We start from the raw sequence: 22,083 nt of genomic DNA, 5'->3' as shown, positions 1-22,083 counted from the left end.
TACGTCCCCGCCCCGCCACAAAGGCATCATTTTTCTTTAATCGTTTCCGGTAACATTGGTTGGATTGATCGATGAATTACGAATGTGAAAGTGCCGGACACGCGGCATGTGGAAATTCCGAGTGGAAGTCTGGATGGGCCGAGAGGAAGTTGAAGGACCTCGGGCTTTATCGCCGAGCGATTCGTTTACAGATGCCTCATTAGCTATGTGGGAGGGAGGGAGAGAGAGAAAGGCCCCGAGTAGCCGAAAAAGGCAAGATCACGGCCGTGGTACGACGGAAAAAGTGAGCAACCGAGGCGTTTAGGTACGCGGGCCCAAATTACCAGTTTGACGGCCTTATAGGCGATCTTGCCCGAGGGGACCACAGCTACCACCAATGCCTCCCTGTTTTTACTCGGCTTCGGTCAGACTTTGGCATGTCTTCGTCGGTCTCGTTGCTCCACTCGGTGCAATGATTCTACGAGCGAATTCACCGGCCGCTCTCGCTGTTTATTCCCTACTGTCTTCGCATATTTTTAATGGTGTCCATATTTGGTTTAGCCAATTTTGCGACGATCACGGGGCTCCCGTTCTTTTAACAACGTGGAAGGGCACGTCGAACGTCGCGACGATGCTTTAATTTCGCTGGAACCCCTGGCCCAGCATCTACCCACGCTCTACGCTTGGCCGTTTTCGAGAATATTCATTTAGTCGTTTGGATCTTAATCTGCGGACAATAAAGTTGAAATTCCAATTTTCTGCACGTCGACACTTCCCAATTTAGCATTCTTAATTTGGAGTTTGTGCACGAAGATTGGTGAGACAAACTTTCGACGCGGTCGAAAAAGTCCGAATAAAGGTAAAACCTCGACATCTTGAGTTTTTATCGCCAACAATGGAACACTTAATACGCCAACTAGTTAAAAGTAGGTGACTTTTTACTTGTAATAAAACAAAACAAAAAAACAAAAAACAAAAAAAAAAAAATTAAAAAAAGACGTTGCCTTTCTGACCTCTACGTATCCCTCTCGTTTTACTAAAACATCCAAAGATCGCTTACATACACATGAAGCTGAAAATTTTTTCAAATAACTCGTTAAAATCTTCTCCTCCTCTGTCCCCCTTCCCTCGCCAACCTTCTCTATCATCGCAATATTATCTCAATATTATAGGGCAAGTTGAGCTGGTATCGTAAAAATTCGCCTATTAAAGACATTGCTATTTTTGGATAATTGTAATTACTCATTCTGCTGAATAATTCAAACTGTTTGATACGTAACAACTATCGATTTTCAAAATCGATAACACAAAATCCAAGCACTCCAAGCTACAATCGACGTAATTATCGCTTCGAGAAAAGTGTCGCAGGCACTTTGTTTCCAAGCTTATCGCGTAACAGCCGTCACCCACGCTTGCCTAGCGCTCGCTATTATCGCGACACACTCCCACGTGGGAAAATAAAAACTCACTGTGCAGCGGAGAATGCGCTCGCGGCTACCTTCGGACCCGAATATAAAGATATATAAGTCCAAGTAGCTACTGTAAGGCCCTTAGTGGAGTCCAACCTGCCGCGCACGTCAGTACTGTTTCGTAGAGGAAAGGACCTCGGCTGCGTCAGCAACAGCAGCAATTAGCAGCGTAAGTAGCAGACCTCTCCGAGGATTTCCATATAAGCCCGGTAAGGTCGGTACTTTAATCGCGCAGTCGTTCCGCTCGTCGGGAGAACGAAATCGCCACTGGCGCGTGCGGACAGTCGAGACGTCGTCGGACACTTGGCCGTGCGGCCCACGCGGTACTCTCCCGTCCTTCTTTATCTATCTGTTGGATGGACGGGCGCCACGGTCGGTCTCCAACGTGAAACGAGCGAGAGGAGAATAGGGTGAGAGATGAAGATTGCGTGAGAGGTTCGAAAATCGGGAGGCGAGAGGGAGGGCCCGCGTCCACTCGTAACTCCGTGGGGACGGGATACGAGGCGTCGCGGGCGGGCTTTCAGGGGGACGTAGGGAGGGAGGGGAGATGAGACTCGCGTGGCTGGAGCTTGGACATCTTTATTCACGGCCAATGTTACATTAATGGACAGTGCTGCGTTAAGTATGGCGACATTGAGCGGCAATTTTGTATCGTCGCGTCACGTTGTCGGGCATGCTCACTACGAAAATCATAATTATCTTATCGCGTTTCTGCGTTGTTAACTTCTACTTTCTTTTAACTGAAGGAGCGAGCGCGCTCTTACGATAAAATAATAGACAGCATAATTGTGTGCTTTTACAATTACGAGCTATTCGGTCAAATCGCTAAAACGCATAATACAAAATCATCAAGATAGATCGCCCCACGCTTACGGCTTGCAATTTCACCTTTTATAATACACGCGATATCGACGATCTAATATACTTTTCTAGTAGTAAACAATATTAATTATAGACTTTAGTTGGTCGTATAGCCGCAAATTATCCTTCCGACTTCATAAGTGAAGCGGCTTCAAAATCAAATAAAAAAAATGTGCAGTCGTAATGTAGTAATTAGCGTAACTGTACTTGGGGCTGAAATCTGCAAAGCTGACATGAGTTTTTAGCGTAATTCTACGTATTTCTCGGGTATTTTGCAAAGAAAAATCACGACGATAATGGGGGGGGTTTCGTCTAGAGATAATTGCAATGGAGAATTATTTTTCTCTAATTCTTTCATAAAATATTGATTATTTTTCCTTATAAGTAGATAAAACTAGATGGAACAAAATTTTCAATTTACAACTGACGCCAAAAGGTTAACTCCCATTTGACATTCGACTATTGCAATTATCACGGATATACTTTATTAGTCTGAAAAAACTCTAAATTAAAAAATCAATAATAATATAATCGATATAATAAATTTATGTAACTTTAGAATAGAGTAGCTAAATTCATCGAGAAACACTTCTCTCGACACTATTACTCACATTATCGTCACACATATTAATTAATTATTAGCGACTGTTTTTACATTATAAAAAGATAGGCAATTGTGGGCATTATTCGTGTATTCGTAAATAAATAGTTTAAGAACACATTTCATAAAATGTGGAAAAATCAAACAAATATTGCAATGCCTGCTTAATTTCATATTTTTCCTTGATTCATTCTACACTTTAATACGAAGACTTTCATTATATCTATAAATTAAATTACCTACCAACGTGATGACATTTAATTTCCGTATTTTCGTTATCATACGCATTATTATTTTAAATAGACATTCACTACAATTCCTTTTACCGTTGACATATGAAAACTTTATAACCCCGTCCTTTAGTTCATTATCCTCTTTTACATGTATATCTCTTTTACATGACGTGATATTCTCATAGACAAAAAGAAACAATATACAGGAGTTATCTTGATATGGCAACTTGCAACTCGAAAGATATAATCTTACGCTCGAAAAAGAAGAAAAAGAAAGAGAGAAATAGATAATGGAGAAAACGCGTATTAGTGCGCGCGCGAGCGCGTGTGTGTCTGTTACGAGTTCGAATGAATTTCCGCCCCCCCCCTCCCGTTTTTTTGTTTCTGTTTTTGTTTTATTCTATACTTAAAAAAGCAATGTAATATTTTATTCACTTAAAAGCCCATATAAATATTATTCGCAATGAATGCATTCACGTTTTTCAACTATATCTTTAATAATTTCAGGATACATTTTGCCGTACACATAATGCAGAGATATAACAAGCAGTTTCCGTGTAACGTTTTATATCTCAATGAATGCGATCTTTTATCTTTTAAGGGCAATAAGTAAAAAAAAAAAAAAAAAAAAAGAAAATGTATTTGTAAAAAAAATTAGAGTTCAAATAGGTATTATTCGTCGTTGCGAAGGAACGGGATAAAATGGCAATTATTACAAGAAGGATAGATATCATAACGATAAATTATGCTCGTTAATTTGTAAAGATTAATTTTTAGCAGGCAACGTGACCATTAAAATTGCATCATTTTTAAAAATACAACGATCTATCGTCGTCGAAATTAACTTTTTCATGTACCTATATTAAGTGACTTTAGGTACGTTCACGGCCAATACTCGAGCATTATGTCGATAATTAACACTTCCGTTCTATTCGCATTATATTCCATATTGGCAATTACAACTCTCATTAAGATCTCTATATAATTAAAAAGAAAAAGAATGAGAAAAAGCATAAGAATAAGAAAAGGAAAATGACGGCGATATGGGGGTGTGTGTGTAATATTATCGTTGTTACTATTGTCGCTGTTGACGTTGTGCCGATTATCGCGCCAAGGCTTCTCAAATGTTTCACCCATACGAAGCGTCGGCGACTTGTAGGAGAAGACAACAGAGATGGAGGAAGAAGAGGCCGAAGGAGCATTTCATTCATGCCTCTCGGTCTAGATCCGATCCATGCCTCCTCATCGATACGCACGAGAAACATGCGGCGACTATCGAATCTCGAGAGCCACTTGCCATCCAGACCTTCTAGGGCTCCCCCCCCCCCCCCCCCCCCCCCATCCACGTCGTTCTCCTCTCTTCTTTCTCTTTTCAAAGTCAGTGCGAGCGAACGTCGTGGCCATAAATCGATGGGAGCCGCTAAAATAACGAAGGCTTTCCACGAGGATCCTTTAAATTTCCGGGGAAAGCGTGTCGGAGAGTTTTGTACATTTTCTTTAATGCATGTATAAAGCAGTGCTCGTCGCTTCTGTCGAATAACGCTTTTTCTTAAAGTCTTAACGAATATAATCTAACGTTAGCCTTGAATTTCTAGAGCTCAAAGACAGAGCCTCCCTCCGTTGATGTTTTGAGCGAATAAAGAATGTCTGTGAGTCGAGTCATCAAAGCGTCATGCAAGATCAATCGTATAGTTGCTTACAACAACGATACTCCTGCTAAATCAATTTCCGAAAAATTGAAATTCCTTAGGTGAATCTACGTGAATAATATCACACGCAACATCGTTGTTGCAGAGATCACAAGTATTATAAGTAGATCGCTAATATCGTTGAGATAATTCGATGAGATCGGAAAATCTAAAATCTCATTGACATTTCATGATCGTTAGCGATAATTAATAATATTCTAAGGCACTATTATGGGCATTTAATATTTAATCAGAATAATATTTTGCTGAATGCGTATTTTTCTTATCAACATCTTACCCGAAATCATTATTCGCGCCCACAACGAAGATAGATAATTCTCCAGCAAATGTAACTCGCAACATCGACGCCCTAACAGAGCTTCAACGCTAATATTAAATTCGAATACGATAGTCGTTTGATAATATTGTCAATTTGGGAAAGATAAGGTAGACTTCGAATTATATCAGCATAGTCGAATCTTTGATTAATGAACATTAATAAGCTAAACTTCATAATAAAAATGTAATTATTATCCCGACGTGGAGAGGAGGGGGCAATTACGTTTTACCTTCGCTTTATATTCCGTGGATGATTAATTGTCCCGAACACACTGAGATTTAGCTCGGCGATATCGCGATCCTCTCCTCTTTTATTGTTGCGATCGTGATTCTCCAAAGTCTCCCTCGCCGCTTGGCTGCATCACGCTGTGATAGACCGCCGCAATAACGTCTAGACGAGTGCACTTACACGACATATTGCGACACGAAGCGTGGATATTCGATACCGATCGTGACCCGAGCCTCCTCCATTTCCGCCCTGCGGCGGTTCTTTTTTCTCTTTAAAAGGTGAGCCTCTCTGTCGAATTTTCCCATCGAATGCTACGAGCCGCGAAAACAGCACCTCAAACGTCATTGAATTACATTGCGAAAGTTATGTTTTTTCGTTTTTTTTTTTTTTTTTTTTTTTTTTTTTTTTTTTTGTTCTACTGAGTAATTCGCGATGCGTCGGGCCATCGTCGAATTTTTGTTTTTGCGAATCTTTGATTTGCCAAATCTGCGATGATACTATTATGCTACTTTAACATCCTAATGCTTATAATGGCTTGGTACAGCGACATGTATATTATTGCAAGCGGAGCGATTCGTTCGCTCGCTGTCTTGTCAATGACTATTTATACATCACCGACGTTTCGACCTTACGGATACGGATCATCCCCCCCCACCACCACCACCACCACCACCACCACCACTGTATCTTAAGGGAGTAGAGAGATGCTGTAACTTGCGAAAAATTGAATTTCACTCGACGAATTATTCGCATTAATTGGCATTAAGTAATTGACGAGCGCGTATGCTGCATTAAGTACTCGCTCGGGCGCTAAAACGTGCTCGGCCGCGCGCTCCACATACCTTTCAATTCTTACGAACCTTTGGCGTATATAATTACGCAAATAATCCGAGTATTTAAGCGTTCGAACGTGAAGATTCGAAGGAGCTTGGTCACGCCGAAAGCGTAATAAGTCGCACGAGCCAAGCATGAGCGAAGCTATCGTGTCGTCAGGCCAGCGACTATTAACGGCTCGATTCGTCTGTCCGAGAGAGATTGAGAGAGAGAGAGAGAGAGAGAGAGAGAGAAAATGGCGGGCGAAATGCGTATGTATTCCGAGTGTGGCGGTCAGTGCCGATTTACGATGAGAGGAAAGATCTGGGACAAGGACGTCCGCGTCCGTGCATTTCGTGTAGGCTTGAACGAGGGGAGCCGACTCGCTGGCGAGACACAGTCGCTTTCATTACCAATAGGCACACGCGTTCGCACCCTTCCCCGACAACCAGGTTCAGCATCATCGAGGCAACAAGGGTGGTGTATCCAACGAGCTGGTTTTCTACTTTATCTCGGTCTCCGGATTCCATGCCTCCAGATTTGGTTATAATATGCTTGAGATGAGTTGCTCTTATATAGAGTTATCACCTTGCGTAATGCATTCGACATAAATTCGATTGACTCGGGAATGAAAATACGAGCTTTCATTAATTCTCGGCTTCTATAAAAGTACCGAGTGGCCACATGGTGCTGAAGAGTCACCGTGCATTGGCTATAAATGCCTCGATAAATACGACTTTGAGCCGACATTGTTCGCGCCGATGAATCCATTCCCGTTTTTATTCGTGATTTGAGCACTCGGACGCGTGCACGGGAGTCTCGTTGATCCTCCAAATGCGAATAGCCTGATATCGTCGAAGAATTATAAAGCGTGCTGTTTGTTGCCAGGGTACCGATTGTGGGCGGAGCGGCGATAAAACGACAGCTACTACGACGGAAAAAATTTTTCGGTCGCCGGTTATATAGGTGCCGACCTCTTTTTCCCTCAACGCAAGTACATCCACAAGACTCTTTCGGAGAAAGATGAAAGAGTAGCGGCAAATGAGAGACACGAAGCCAATTTAACGCTCCTTTTTTTCTTCATTTTTCTTTCTTTCGTATTCTTTCTTTCTTTATTTTTTTTTTTTTTTATTTTTTTTTATTTTTTATTTTTATTTTTTTTTTCCCCAACATTTGCCTGCTATCTCGCGCTACTTCTATACTTATTACGTATTTTTACAAATTTCTCTTAATAAATTATGCTAGACGCGTAAAATTATGCAAGACAATGAGCCGCGTCTCATTAATGCGTATGAATGAATTACTTCTGTCTTATTATCAAGCGAGTTCGCGTTGTGATGTTGTTTCTCGCTTTAACAAATTTTACCTTTGAAAATCGGCAACAAATATCTCTTATCGACGGATAAGCTCCAACAGTTTCACGATTTACGGTGCAATATACGGCAGCTTTTTTCCAACTGCAACGTCCCATTTCTCATGTATCAATCTTCGTTTATAAGGACGGAAGTATATTCGTGCTCTATCGCACAAAAGCCTCGCATCATCCCTTTATTTTTCACGACTCTTATTATTTCGTGCTCGTTTTTAGCACACACACTGTCGTCATTCCCACCACTTTTGTTACTGCTTCTGATATTGTTTCTGCTACTGTTTTGACTATTTCTGCTACTGCTGCTGCTGCTGCTGCTGCTGCTGCTGCTACTCTTGATAATATGGAGCTTTTAACATTCACTTTGAAATCATTGAAAAAATCTCTCGAGAGGAAATGAAGGAGAAAGAATGCATGTGACAAATACGGGAGAAACGCACAAATAATTCGCAAGTTTTGCGAGCGAGTGAATGAGTCGAGTTTTAAAAGAGAAAAAACAGAAGGAAATAAAATCATCGAAATAAGAGAAAAACAATGAGCCGCTACAATGGAAAAAGATGATAATAATAAAAAAAAATATATATATATATATATATATATATATATATGGCAATGACAAGTGAATAGAAAGTGGATAGCCAACGATGTACACTCTGTATGTACATTTTTAACATATATATGTTACACTTTAGCATAATCAATTGCTACTCAATGCTCATATCTTAATCTATTCGTCTCATTACATATATATTTATCTAATATGACAACTTTGTATTTATTTATTTATTTATTTCGAAGATATGTTTTATCCGATGACAACAACAATTTGAAAAACAAGCAGTTAAACTCCTTGAATTTTTCCATTTGACAGTTCCATAAAGTATTTTCTTCTAGCGCTTATCTATATAATAACTATAGCCGTAATATGTAAATGAATTCCACAATCGAAGAAACTAATCATGCTTCTGCTCACTAAGGTAATCCATTCTTAGGGAATATAAGCAACGATCGTGTCCATTCGTGTCGCGTGGCACTACCATTATTATTCGGCTTTTCGAGCATAAATTTATGTTTCTCAGCCCTTAACGCCCAACGACGCCCCGAAAAAGTTATTAAAATGGAAGAAAAAGAGAAAAAACCAAAAGAAAATAGTAAAAAAAAGTATCACGATCACCCTCGGTCTCGAAGTCACGAAAGCTCTTGGACTCCCATTGTCTTGTCACCGGCTCTTACGTCTCCCCGCTGTTACATCAGCATTGTTTATCTCTGTTCGCCGACTACTTCCTCCTCGTTTTATTTCGTCACTACGATATCCTTCCATTGTGCGACGCTATGCGCGTGGTACTCTTCCTCCCCCGCGCCACTGCGCAGCCAACTCTTACTATATAATTAAACGTCACAGACCTCTTCTCTATTGTGCGACTGGGGGTCGGCGTATCGATCTCGAAAAAGTAAAGAGAAAATGGAATCGGGTTGAGTCGCTCGATCTCGAGAGCTAATGGCGAAATATCGATCTATCTGAGACTATCGGTCTATGTGAAAAACGAGTTAGAATAAATCGATGAGCAGCCGAGCACTTTCTGATTAGCCAAGAAGATCGTTAAAGCGCAGTACGATAGATTACTGTTTTACATTTGTTACACCGTCGATCGTGAGAATCGCGCTGTTTTAAATCTTCGTGGCTGTCTAATGAACTTAAGAGTAAGTAAATCACATTATACAGTGAATTTATTGATAAGAATAAAATTCGAAATTTCACAATCACTTGTGACGATTCTATTATAATTTTAATATCTTTATTTTTTCTTATATATATATATATTATATATATATATATATATATATATATATATATATATATGTATATACGCATATAATTATATATGCATTCTCGGCTAATTGAACAGAAGCCATTTGTTTAGCTCATAATGATACCTTGGCACGAGAATTATTAATTATTTATACTAACCGAATAATCCGTATGGTATTCAAAATCAATTATTTCGATATATCTAATAGATTTGACGCTACGGTTTTTCTACCGTATTAGGCATGTATGTAACAGATTAGAAATAAGAATATATGCGTTAAAAATATAATGAATACAAAGTGTAAAATTCAAAAGTCTTATAAATGAGAAGAGCGCTTAAAAATCATCAGGCCTCTTTAATATTAAAATTATCTGGAAACTTTTTTCGACTGGGATTGTATTATTAGGCATAAAGCAGAGATAAAAAAACTAGCACCATTTTCGAAAAAAAAAAAACTTACATTAGTACTCTGTCGCTTAATTTTCCTTCGACATCGACTTCGATAGCAAGTAACCACAATTTACCAAACTTCGTGTCTCCTACATAAGCTTTTTGACAGAGAGACATCGAACTTATCCTCGAGGGGCTCTAATCCTCGGATTTACCATTACTACGAATAATCGTCAGTTGCAAAGAACATTAATTTTTCTCGAGGAAATAGGCGGCCGTGAGTCAAGAAAAGAAAAGTTATAATTATATTAACGGAGAAAGGAAAATACAATTTTATCTGTATTTTTTGAAAATGCCTTAATTCTACTAGACTTAGTTGCACATTCGCTTCTATAAGAAAATAATACTAATCACTTCCCTTCCACGTTTATGTGCAAAAGCTTTTAAGTTTCGACATCCCTTTCTTTTTTACAGATCTATTATTCAATAACCTGAATGATAATTCTCTTTGAATTTGTTCATTATCAATCAAATGTACATTTACATCGTTTAAATTATGCGATTTTTATGTCGCGTATTTTTATCTTCGTCTATTAGAAGTTAAACGTGAGGCTGTTATTCCATTTAGTAATTCTTATTTTATGAATTAGACATTTGTATGATATATTGTCGATCATATTTTCAATGAATATCTTGAAGAGCGAGTTTTACAAATAAAACATAGCGTTTTAAACTAGTAAGAAATCTTTATAACAGGAATATGAAAAGCAATAAACGAGTAATGGTTTCTCGTCAAAAGCTTTTAATATATTTTTATAGCAATTTGGGTAATCAAAGTAAATTACTTATAAACGAGCTTTTTCAATTACTTAATTCTCAAGATTTTTTTATTATTATAAATAATTGATAACTTTCATTATGTTTGTTTGCTTCGTCTAAATGTCTTTTTCATCAATAACTTGAATTGATAAAGATTAGTTAAGAGTATTTTAAAATGTTAACAGCTACATTACTTCTTTATCGAAGCAGTAATCAAAACAAAACAAAAAAACAAAAAAAAAACAAAAAAAAAACAAAAAAAAACATACTATTATAGCCCTATGTGAACTCAGTATTAATGCAAATTAGAAAATGTATTACATGTAATATTTAAAGCCATGATTTTCATGCGAAATAATTGATCTTTAAAAATATTACTATTCCACTAATAAATTATATCGAAATATATGATCGTCGCTGGTAAATTATTTACTTTTTAAAAGAAATTTGAATGGTATTTAATTTAAAGGGCTGTTAATTTTATTCACATTATTTACAATAATTCCCTATTTGAATTCGACTAAATGCCGAGCAAATCCCATGATCGATATATCCAATCGATGCGTTTGCTGGACAAATTACGATATACACGAATCAAGTGGCAGATAGGTAATAATTTCTTTTAATTATCAAAGCAATTACACGAAGCCTCGTAGTGCTCGAGCTACATCTAGCTCAATCCGATTTCATTAAAGCATCGAATGATAATAATAATTTACAAAGGTTTTCATTTCTTTTATTATTTCAAATGTATAAACGACATTTTTGTTAAAGTTTCTCCAGCCGTTACACATTTACCCGTCAAATTATATACACGAATGTAAGGAAAGAAACATGCTCACTTTGCAACAAGCAACATACTCTCGAGCTTATTTTTAGTATCGAAGTAACCGTGAAAACAAACATCGCTCCGTCTCAGTTTGTTACACCACGGTAAACACGACTCTCCCGATCGGTAGCGACGAGTGACATAATCCAGAGATCGCGAGCGGCTAAACTAATAGCCAATGGGATGAAGCACGGAGAGCAAGATATTTCCAGAAACAAAGAAAGCCGAGCGCACGAGCGGGCGTGTATCAGCGAGAGTCTTATCAGCCTCCCCCTCTCGGCGCAGCAGCGAAACCGTGATAACGATCGCGAACACGCGGCCGATCGGTTGTCATTGGTAAAAGCGAGAACGCGCGCCGCTGTACTTTAGGTCGTTACACTCATAAGCCAAAGCAAATTGTTGGACTTACGACGTTCGCGCTCTCGAAAGTGAAGGAAATCTGAGGCTGCGATTACCTCGGCGCCGAGGATCGTAAAGTCGTTTGGAATTGAGTTGGCGACGGTAAGGGCCAACGGTTTAGGTATTGAATGGTAACCAGCGAGTGGATCGGCCCTTACGTGCTTAATCTATTTACGATCAATGAAGTTTAGATCGCGCTCGGATATACAATATCCTTTTTAAATCATTGGAGCGGCTACTTGCCCCGCTCATCATTCATTTTCACTTCCTTAATTATCGGCTTAGATCGCCAATTTTACATACCGTTGCCCCTCGACATTCGTTCATTTCGTTACTTTTCTTTTGTTTTGTTTTTTTCTTTCATTTTATTAACGCTTTCTTGTCAGCGATGATGAGGAAAGCGCGGCCGTACAAGCAATTCCTTAAATTATTAAATGTGTCAGTGTTTCTCGAAAAATTGAACGCCTTTTTCAGCGTGACATGAGATACTTGACTGATTTCACTTTTAATTGAAAGCGAACGTAATATCGGCATCGTTCTTACGCAACGTCCTCGGTTCAATTAATGCCCCAACTACCCTTTTACCTTACATACGAATCATTATGTTTATACGCGTAATCTACAAAGACTAACTAAATGTATTCTTATCTGTGGGAGCAGGTCCGCGGCACTGTGATATAAATCGCAAACATATTCTTAATGGAGATAGCCGGAGTTTTTATGCTTCCTGTCTGCGCGCAGTTCAGAAAAAGTTGTAGCCATGTATTTTTTAAAAAATTTATTCTTATTATTATTATTATTATTGTTGTTGTTGTTGTTGTTTTTGTTGTTATTATTATTATTATTATTATTATTATTATTTTGCCCGCCGATAGAAGTCAGCGACTGCTGAACTATCTAATCAGTAAGCAACGATGTACTCGAATGGGCTATTAAAATACTTCGCAAGCTCAGTCGCGAGGATATTTACTTATTCGACGAAATATAAATCCTCGTGCTCGTGGCATCGGGTACGCTACTCACAACTAGCCGGAATCACAACGAAATCGAACGCAACAGGGCTAGTTGAGCGGAGGGAAAGCGGCCACCAACTCGGGGACATAAGCGAAGAGAGAGAGAGAGAGAGAGAGAGAGAGAGAGAGAGAGAGAGAGAGCGCGCGCACATACACACGGAGATGAAAAAACACACACTCACACACACACAGCGGGACTAAGAAAACAACTTCCCCAAGCGTATCGCAATACCGATCTCCGGCCGCACGAACCTTGACGCAGTCCTCCGGCGTGGCCCGAGTCCGACGGCGTATCGCTCGGGAATCGCTGGGACTACTCGGAAGATAACCCTGGACGCGGACTCCCGCTTCCGTCTTCCGGATGCGAGTATACGATAATCCGCGCACGAGGTGATGCACAGCTCGCGGACTGGCGACGACTGAGGCGCGTCCGTGGTGCGGTCGACAGATAGAGCGAGTAGAGAACGACGTCCGTAGCGGCAGTAGCCGAATCTCGACTATCTCGGGTTCTCTTCGAGGGGACGAGAATAAACTCGAGAGCGACCCACTCCCCGCCGTCTGTGTCACACGAGCCGTATGACTTTCTGGATCTCAAACGCCGCCGTTCCACCTTCCATCTGCGCCGTTTCCGCTCCTTTACCAGGAATGCAGCGAGCGAGGCCGTAAGCGCGGCTTTTTCCAGGTCTGCTGGCTTAATACGACCAAGCAGCAGCGTTCGTTCGGTTTCCACCCCGAGGTTCTGGCGACGCTCGAACTTTGCCTCGCTTCTAGGCACCGGCTCTCCGTGCAAATTCAATGGCCCAGCTAATTAACGGTTTCGCCCGCCCGTACCCAAGCTTCGCTTGGCTTTTTACAACAGACGAGAGTAAGATTTACCGTTTTTTCGACGTGTCAAATCCTCCCTCCTTTTTTCACCTTCATTTTCCTATTTTTTTTTTTTTTTTTTTTCACCTGCGACTCGCTCGATGAAAAAAAAAAAAAAAAAAAAAACTCCGCTACGATTACGAGCCCGCGAATCAACGTGCATTTTGCAGTAACGAATCGAGTTTTTAACAAAGAGATTTATTTTTGCGCTCCTACGAGCGAGCCATTTAATCAAGAAAAATAGAATAATAGTTGGTCGGTATGGTCAGTCATCGTTCCTCGCTCTCGCCTCTCCTTCCGACGTCTCTCTTTCACTCTCAAACGACTAGTTAATGTAAAGCTCGTTTTATATCTTGAAATAAATGCGTGTGAAATGGCGAGTAAATTTCAGCCAAAGATATAAAGTTTGCCACTCTTTTCATTTATCAAGAATGATGAACGTTGAAAAAATTATGACATACTTGAACTTGAAGGACCAGCGCCGTACATAAAATGTAATATATTGTTTTGAATATAAAGCTTTATTCTACATTTTTATGCAGAAATATTATAGATAATTCAATTGTATATTGTAAGTTGATTATTTATCGTAGATGTTCATTGATATCGTTGCTCCTCGTTATTCTGCTTCTTTCACATTTTCGACGAAAATTTTTAGAAAGCACACGTAGCACTTTACGTGTATTTACGTATTTAAGTTGTTTTTCTCAATTCGTACGTCAGAGTCATAATTCACGCAATACTTACTGCAAAACTTTGATAAACATTAAAGTGACGTTTATATATACGTGCGCGTTACCCAAGGCACAAATGTTTCTCAGATTTTCATTGCAACATTGTGCGTTTCGTTGACAAATGCTATTTTAAACCACGCAATTGCCAACTATGTTCAATATCAATTAATTAAATTTACTAATATTAAATGAAACAATAAATTACAATGTATAAATTAATGTGATATTGGAATAAAAATAGAATTTAAAAGAATACGATAGTAGCGTGAGCAGCATCGACATGGCGATAAGAATTAATATCTAAATAAAAATAGCTAATAACTTAATATTCATCGTTATCGTGAATAAACTTACGTTATTTAATGCGCGTTAAGGTGCTGCTTAATATTTAAATAAAAATAACTCGTCAAAATTCTCTTCAACCGACAATTAAAATTTAGTAGAAACCGAAAAAGAAAGACAGAAAGAACGAAGAAATGAAGGAAGAAAAAAAAAACAAAACGAAAAGAATAATACGTGTTTATGAGATGCAAAAATTAATAAGCAATAAAAACTGTCGACGGGCATAGCTGAAGGGAGTGAGGGACTGGTAAAAACGAAAGTAGCAAAAGGATCGTAAAAGTGTAATTGCGACTATTGCAGAGAAGAAGGATGAATGAGTACACAAAAGAGGCACAAAGAGTAACCACAAAAGAGTGCCGAGAGTGGGAGAGAGAGAGAGAGAGAGAGAGAGAGAGAGAGAGAGAGCGAAGCTTTATATTAACGTTCTCGGTGAAAAAGAGAACGCAATCGCGCGAAACATGATTTCCTGTTCTTAATTCTAGATTTTTGCGTCGGTTCGTGGACCCCGTCGATTAACGACATTAAACGCGCCGCTACGCGCGCCCTCGGGGCTGTTAGCAAAAGCACGAAATATGTTTCCTCTAGAATCTATGTTTCTCTATATCTTCGTTTCGCAGCTAATAAAATAACTAATGGATAAGATTACAAATGTATACATATGGGCGCGGAATTACTTGCCTCTTTTGCTTATCATTTTAATATGCCATTTTCAAATCAGTCTTTATGAATTCTACTCTGCTTTATCATCGGTCAAGAAGACTGTGAACTACACACGGGATACTGATAATCTTCCCTAAAGTATGTTCACTTTACATTATTAGCTTATAATAGCTTAATTAAATACTCGATTTGTCCAGTGGCAAGGACATGCGGTTTCCTTAATATACCGAGAATTATAAATTCGATCAATTCAAATAACCACTTAGTAACAACTTAATAACTGACTAACCTATAAATTAAAAATGTCTTTCTATAATCGCAATTTTAATATGTGCTAGAGAGCGGCAATTCGGCCGAGCAATTTGCAATCGTAAGGCCAAATAATTATCCAAGATTGCCACATTTCGAGGCTCGTTCGAAAGCAATTTAAATAATTTTCAAGAAATCGAAAAATGGCTCCCTCAAAAGACAGAAGAATATATAACTAAAGACGATATGTACCGTATCGATCTAACACAAAAGATTCCAGTTGACATACTTTCGGAATTACGAGTACAAATGAGCCAAATGTAGCCTCTATGTGGCCGGCTGTGTTGTCTTGTAACTCTCTTGGCGTATTTAGCGAGTGAGATGAGAACGAAGAAGGAGTCCGTATTTTGAAATTCGCTACACGATCGGCAATCTCATTTGTGGATGGTATAGTGTCGAAATAAAGCGAAGTTGGATGGGATGTAGTGTAGAATAAATGAGGATGAAGAGAGAGAGAGAGAGAGAGAGAGAGAGAGAGAGAGAGACGGGAAGAGTAAGGTTGAATTGAGAGAGCGGGCGCTATCAGTGACGTAAGAGTCAAGTCCTAATCAGTGCAATGGTAATTGCTTGAATTTACGAACTATTATGATGTAAAGTCGCAGGCTTTGTCGGTAATGATTGTTCACTCATGTAAAATGCATTATTTTCATAATATCATCATTACGTAACGTGAGTTCAAATTTATCTGATAGTTGTGCTATTATTGATTGATAATTGCATTTGGGTAATAAATAGCCAAAGCGCTTCTATAATATAATTGTAACTAATAACATTCACGTGCGAATCATAATTTTGTCTATATATTTTTTATTACAGCACAATATCATTCCCAAGATATTGCAAAATAAAAATCTCATTGCAACATCGTTTAGGGCTATTATAGTTTAAAAATAAATTCAAAACGACTGCCTATTACAAGATTTACGGGTGTTTAATAATAATTTTGTGTAAAATTAAAATATCAAATTATTACTGCTTTTGGCTAAATGCACCAACACAATCAATTTTGTGTTTAAGAATTTATTAAGTACATATATTTAAATATTTATTCCGTAATAGATTCGATTTATTACTATTACTACCACTACTACTAATAATAAGAATAAAAATAAGAATAATAGAAAATCGAATAATAGAATTAAATCTAATAAAGAAATAATTATCAATGCAATTGAAGCAAATGATCGATTTAAATCACAGGATCTTATCGTTAAATCTTATCGTTATCAATGAATAATAATTATAAATCTCTAATCCAGGCAAATTTACACGCAATAATTTGCTACATATTAAGCGCGAAAATTGCGAATACGATTAATTATATAATTAACATGTCACAAACTACCAATGGGAAATGACAATTGAATCGATTACGTGTTAGTTGGATTAAAAATTGACGACATACAAATTTAATTGCCGTGTTTTCTGTCACACGTTAGATTAAGTAATTAAGATAGGAAATTGATTGTACCGCGATTGCGCCCATTGTCCTAAATAGCAAATAGATTTAATATATCGAGCTTACATAAATTTCATAGAAAATCATATTTTGTAAAATATAATAAGAAGTCTTGGTCGAGTTTGACCATTCTTAATCTTTACATAAATTATCAATAGGATGTTTACGCACCCTTTCCCCAATATGCATTTCTATGTTTGCATACTTTAAGCATAAGTATCCTTTCACATATATATATATATATATATATATATATATATTGTTTTCTTAATAATCATTACCATTTTTAAGCATTCAAATATATGTTTGTGTATGTATTAAAGTATCTGGATAATCATCATTTATTTGTCTCTTTCGGTCCGAGCGAGATAAATGTCGAAAGGTGTCACTTATCAGTGAATTTACGCATCGTAGCTTCCATAACAAACTGCTTTACCAGTCTCCTGTAAATAAAGCTATCGGCTGAGATTTTTTTCTACAAGCTACACCCGTTCAACGAATTGTATCTAGGATTATGACTCGAAAGCATTATCATTATTAGTCGAAGGATCAAACGACGTCTACGCTTAGCCTAACTACGGCTTTCAACTACATTACATACGGATTTCGATCACTTAATATACTAAATTATTGGACAATTTTCTTAAAAATGTGCTAAGTACCAGTCATTTATTTAACGACGAATCAGCAGCAGCGAATACCAAATAGTCGGCATTCATTTGCGCGGATTTATTAATAAAGCCGATCGAGTCGGCCGGCCACCCAAAGCGAGCAATTAATAACTCGCGCTTGTGGCTAAAAGTCCTGAGCCGTCCATCATCGAGCACAGCCAAAGGCCTCGTATGTATACTCACCGTCGTCGCTGAGCTCGAGGTTAGTGTAGCTGTCCCAGTGCAATATAGGATCGTGGTGGGCCGATGCGTGGGCGATGGCGGGAGTGGGCGCGGGCACGGGTCCGTCCTGGCGCCTTGGATCGTTGGCGAAGTAGAGGGTGACCACGCTGTCGGGTGGGCACCTTGGGTCGTTGCAGGCTACGTCGAGTTCCGAGCGGGGAAACGAGACGACGTTCTCCGTTATCACGCACGTATGAAACTGCAAGGTGCGTCATTACCATATCATCGGGGGATTATATGAAGAAGCGGCTCAAACGCCTTTCGTTATGTCTTGCGCTCATTGTTAAGCATCTCGACAGCCGAAAGTCGCCGCCTTTATGATAATCCATAATGGATGTCCTCCCTCGCTTTTTATATTCGCGTGCTCACACTAATAATGACGAGGAAGCGTCTAGGATGTCCAGGATAGTATCATAATAATTCTATGGTGATTTGCAAAATAGACACTATGCGATGGATATTTAAAGTGTACGTGGGGGGGGGGGAGACGAATGGAAGGATTTTTTTTTTTTTGTAAGATTATAATGGTAGGTAAATTAGTGGCCGTTTATATGGAGATGCGAGAGTCGATTGAATTTAAATTTTAAATTGGATTACTCGGTAGCGAAGCTTTGTCGATAATGAGACTTAAAAACTTGTGGAGAGAGAGAGCGCAGCTTCGCCTCTCGTCAACTCATCTCTTAACAAGTAAAATCATTTTAATCGAATTATCTACAAAACAGCTCCCACAATTTCATATAAAAAGCTCCGTAAGCTTCTTTACGGAGTCAAAATATTAATCAGAGGATTGTTAATTAATTAATTAGAGGATTGTTTGGAATTCCATGGGATAATGTATTGTTAAACGATGGAGGTAGGTCGGTAAAACTCGTTGATAAGAATGAAGTGATGAAACATGATTGAAAATAGGCTGTGCACGTACCTGCAACGAAAACATGACCTCGCGACCCTGATTGTTATAGATCCTGTGGTAGCACTTGACGAGAATGTCCCCGCGGAGCCTGAGGCCGCCGAGGTTGACCGTGAATTCGCGGGCGTTCGTGACGGAGTAGAGGTCGGAGGTGTACACTGGCGTGAGACCCTCGTAGACCTTAAAGAAGGCCCGGCATCCGGTAGGCTCGAACATCGGCACCCCGAGGACCGTCAGATGGGTGAGGTACAGGGGCGAGGGACTGATGCGTAATGAACCAGCCAATAGGCCGCTGAAGTACTCGATGTACCTATAAACAATCAATTATCAACTCTATTTATCAATCGACGCGATAAATAGAGTTTTGGAGAGAATTCCTCTCGGCCTCTTTTTATTCGATATTTGCTTATTATCGAATAAAAATTTACAAACGCCTCGGCGTCTCTTTTCCCCGCCGTAGACATAATATCATTAGCAATTTGTATATTGCGTAGGACGGGAAAGGTTTAGCGTTCTGATGATTTCGTCGTCGTCGTCGTCGTCGTCGTCGTCATATTAGGCCGAGTAAATGCGTTTTCAGCAAGGCCTGCTTTAAAGCGAATTTCTTATCTGCTAATGCGATAAAGGTGTGCTAATTTTGTTAATTAATTCGTGACTGTCCTTCGTTGTGGCGCATAAATATATGCTAATAATGCACACGAGTAGCGGAATTAATAAATAATAGCCGACTAAGCGAGCCTGGCGCCTTATGACCGAAAGGCGAAAAATCCGCGCGTGGAACATACATTATTAATCTCGCACTCGCGATTTATGCAAATAATCAAAGAGGTCGGGGAGGGTGGGTGGGTGGGGTGGAGGAGGAGAATCGAGCTTACATTGTCTGGGTTTGCGATCACGAGCATGACCAGATACTAAAACAAAGTTCTTTCGCGGTAACGTTGTATGAAAAATGCATTTTCATGGGAGAAGCGAAACTGGCTGTTCATACTGCTGCCTCGATTAATTAAAAGTTTTTCTTATTTCCATGGCAGTATAATATATTATAGTACGTCATTAGTTCCGAATTGAAAATCTATGTAAAGCAGCGAATGCAGATGTACACAAGAGTCGTGTAATTTTGTTGAAATTTTCAAACTGCTCATAGGAAGTCGATGAAAATTGTATTTTTTATTTGATTATTATTATTTTTTTTTTTTAGTTTATGATAGAAAAAAACAAGTCGAGAAATACTCTCAGGAATTGAAATAGATTGAGCAATTACTGTGACGATAATCTAATAATCTAATAAGACGATTAACGATACGACAACGAACCTTCGCCGCTATATAAGCAATATGAAAGATTTAATATTATAAAAAAATAATCGTGAAGAAGAAAAAACAACATTTACGATAAAATTATAAGAAACGAAGTTCTTCGTATAAGCAACTGGTATATTAAAAAAAAAATAAATAAATAAATAAATAAATAAAAAAATTAATAAATAAATAAATAAAAAAACAAAATACTTTTAATATACGTTAATAATAACTTGTTCTTATATATATTATAGATATGTCGTAACGCGCGAGTGTGTGGGTGCGCGTGTGTGAATCTAGAAGTGATACGAACGTACGTCTGTATTATTAATAGTTACTCGAAGCGTAAAATTTGTTCATCGAATCGAGGAGGTGTAAGGTCACTCGTGCAATTCTTTTAAGCGCACGATAAGAGGCAAAAGTCGTAAATAGAATAAATTTCCTCGAGAACAACGATTCTTGTAAAAAATTCGTGCATAAGCAAATATCTAATGTCGATCGCATTGCCATTGAGTAGCTGATATTCTCATCGCGACTTTTCTTTTCCCATTTTGGTTTTTTTACCCTCGTAATCGCGTTATGCAATGCAGGCCGAACCCGTAAGAGGCCGAAGGGCAGGAGCGACCGATCCCCGATGGGTCCTGCGCCTCTAATGGCTATGACCGTGGGAAACCGATTGCGGCCTCTCGACGTCCAAACGTAAATTGGACGCGACGTCCTGGTTGACGTAAAGTCCACACGTACGTCTACTCCATGCGCGGACTCCGCGTGCCGGTCGCCTTATCGATTTCGAAGTACACCAAGCTCGAGCTCGGCTGCTCACTCCCCGCGATAAAAAGGATCGATCCTTGGAGGTCGATCTCTTATAGGAGATCATTGCCGGTACTATGCCGGACGATCGTTTAATCGACTTCCCGGCTGTGTTTTCTTGCCCCATCGTATATAGGTAACGCTCGTACAAGTTTCTTTTTCTTTTTTTCCTTTTTTGTTTTGTTTTGTTATGTTTTTTTTTTTTTTTGTTATGTTTTTTTTTTTTTTTGTTATGTTTTTTTTTTTTTTTGTTTCATTTCCTTTCCTTTTATAAAAATAAATCGTACAATGATGCGCGATAAGGTATTTTGCTGGACGGCACTTCAAAGCATTCGGTTTCATCCACTTTTCAGCCTCTCGTTCTAATTTCCATTCCATTTGATTAAATACACTCGGGATCGCTTACATAATTGTTGCCTTGCGTAAGTCGCAGAGCTGCCACAAGGGGCAGTAAAAAATAATTTTCTTTTCCCATGGTAAAGGCGCACTAGAGAAATTAAAGAAACAAGGGGCCGCGAAGCGTTCTATCAATAGTTTAATGAGCCTTTGGTCGCGGCATTGACCGAAACACAACGCACTTAAATTAGTTCGCCTCGGCGTCGTCTAACGCAATATACAAACTCCCGGGGGAATTAAACGAATTCGAATGAGAAATAGCGGACATTTACCTTCTGTGCGAGGGCACGTTAAGTGGGCCGATTTTGTCGTCGAGAAATCTCCTCATGGCGAACCTATCGAGCGCCTGGTCACGGCCTCCGCAGATGCTGCTGTAGTTCATGTACGCTGATACGGCGACGCCCAAGCGTTCCTTGCCCCCTCTGCAATTTTACAAAAGGGACAGCAATGTCTGAGTGCACGGCTTCCATGGGCATCTTGATTTATCGTTACGGGAGGGGAGGCACGCGATTTTTCGATGATAATATAATGAACGAGGATGTAGTGCCAAATTGCCGCTAGTAAGG

General features: G+C 39.0%; 1 protein-coding gene across 1 annotated transcript in view; it reads right to left on the bottom strand.

Annotated features, from left to right (window-relative positions):
* Positions 1-22,083, bottom strand: part of by (focal adhesion protein tensin) — a 219,428-nt gene that overhangs the window by 24,926 nt on the left and 172,419 nt on the right. Inside the window, exons 8-10 of the mRNA XM_011503047.1 lie at positions 21,790-21,939; positions 19,026-19,323; positions 18,065-18,302 (exon numbers count right to left, since the gene is read on the bottom strand). Coding sequence (XP_011501349.1) covers positions 18,065-18,302; positions 19,026-19,323; positions 21,790-21,939 — 686 coding nt within the window. The remainder of the gene's footprint in view (positions 1-18,064; positions 18,303-19,025; positions 19,324-21,789; positions 21,940-22,083) is intronic.

This window comes from Ceratosolen solmsi, unplaced genomic scaffold, assembly GCF_000503995.2.
Source record: "Ceratosolen solmsi marchali unplaced genomic scaffold, CerSol_1.0 scaffold10, whole genome shotgun sequence".
Taxonomy (NCBI): Eukaryota; Metazoa; Arthropoda; class Insecta; order Hymenoptera; family Agaonidae; genus Ceratosolen; species Ceratosolen solmsi.
This window is presented reverse-complemented; position numbering and strand designations above follow the sequence as displayed.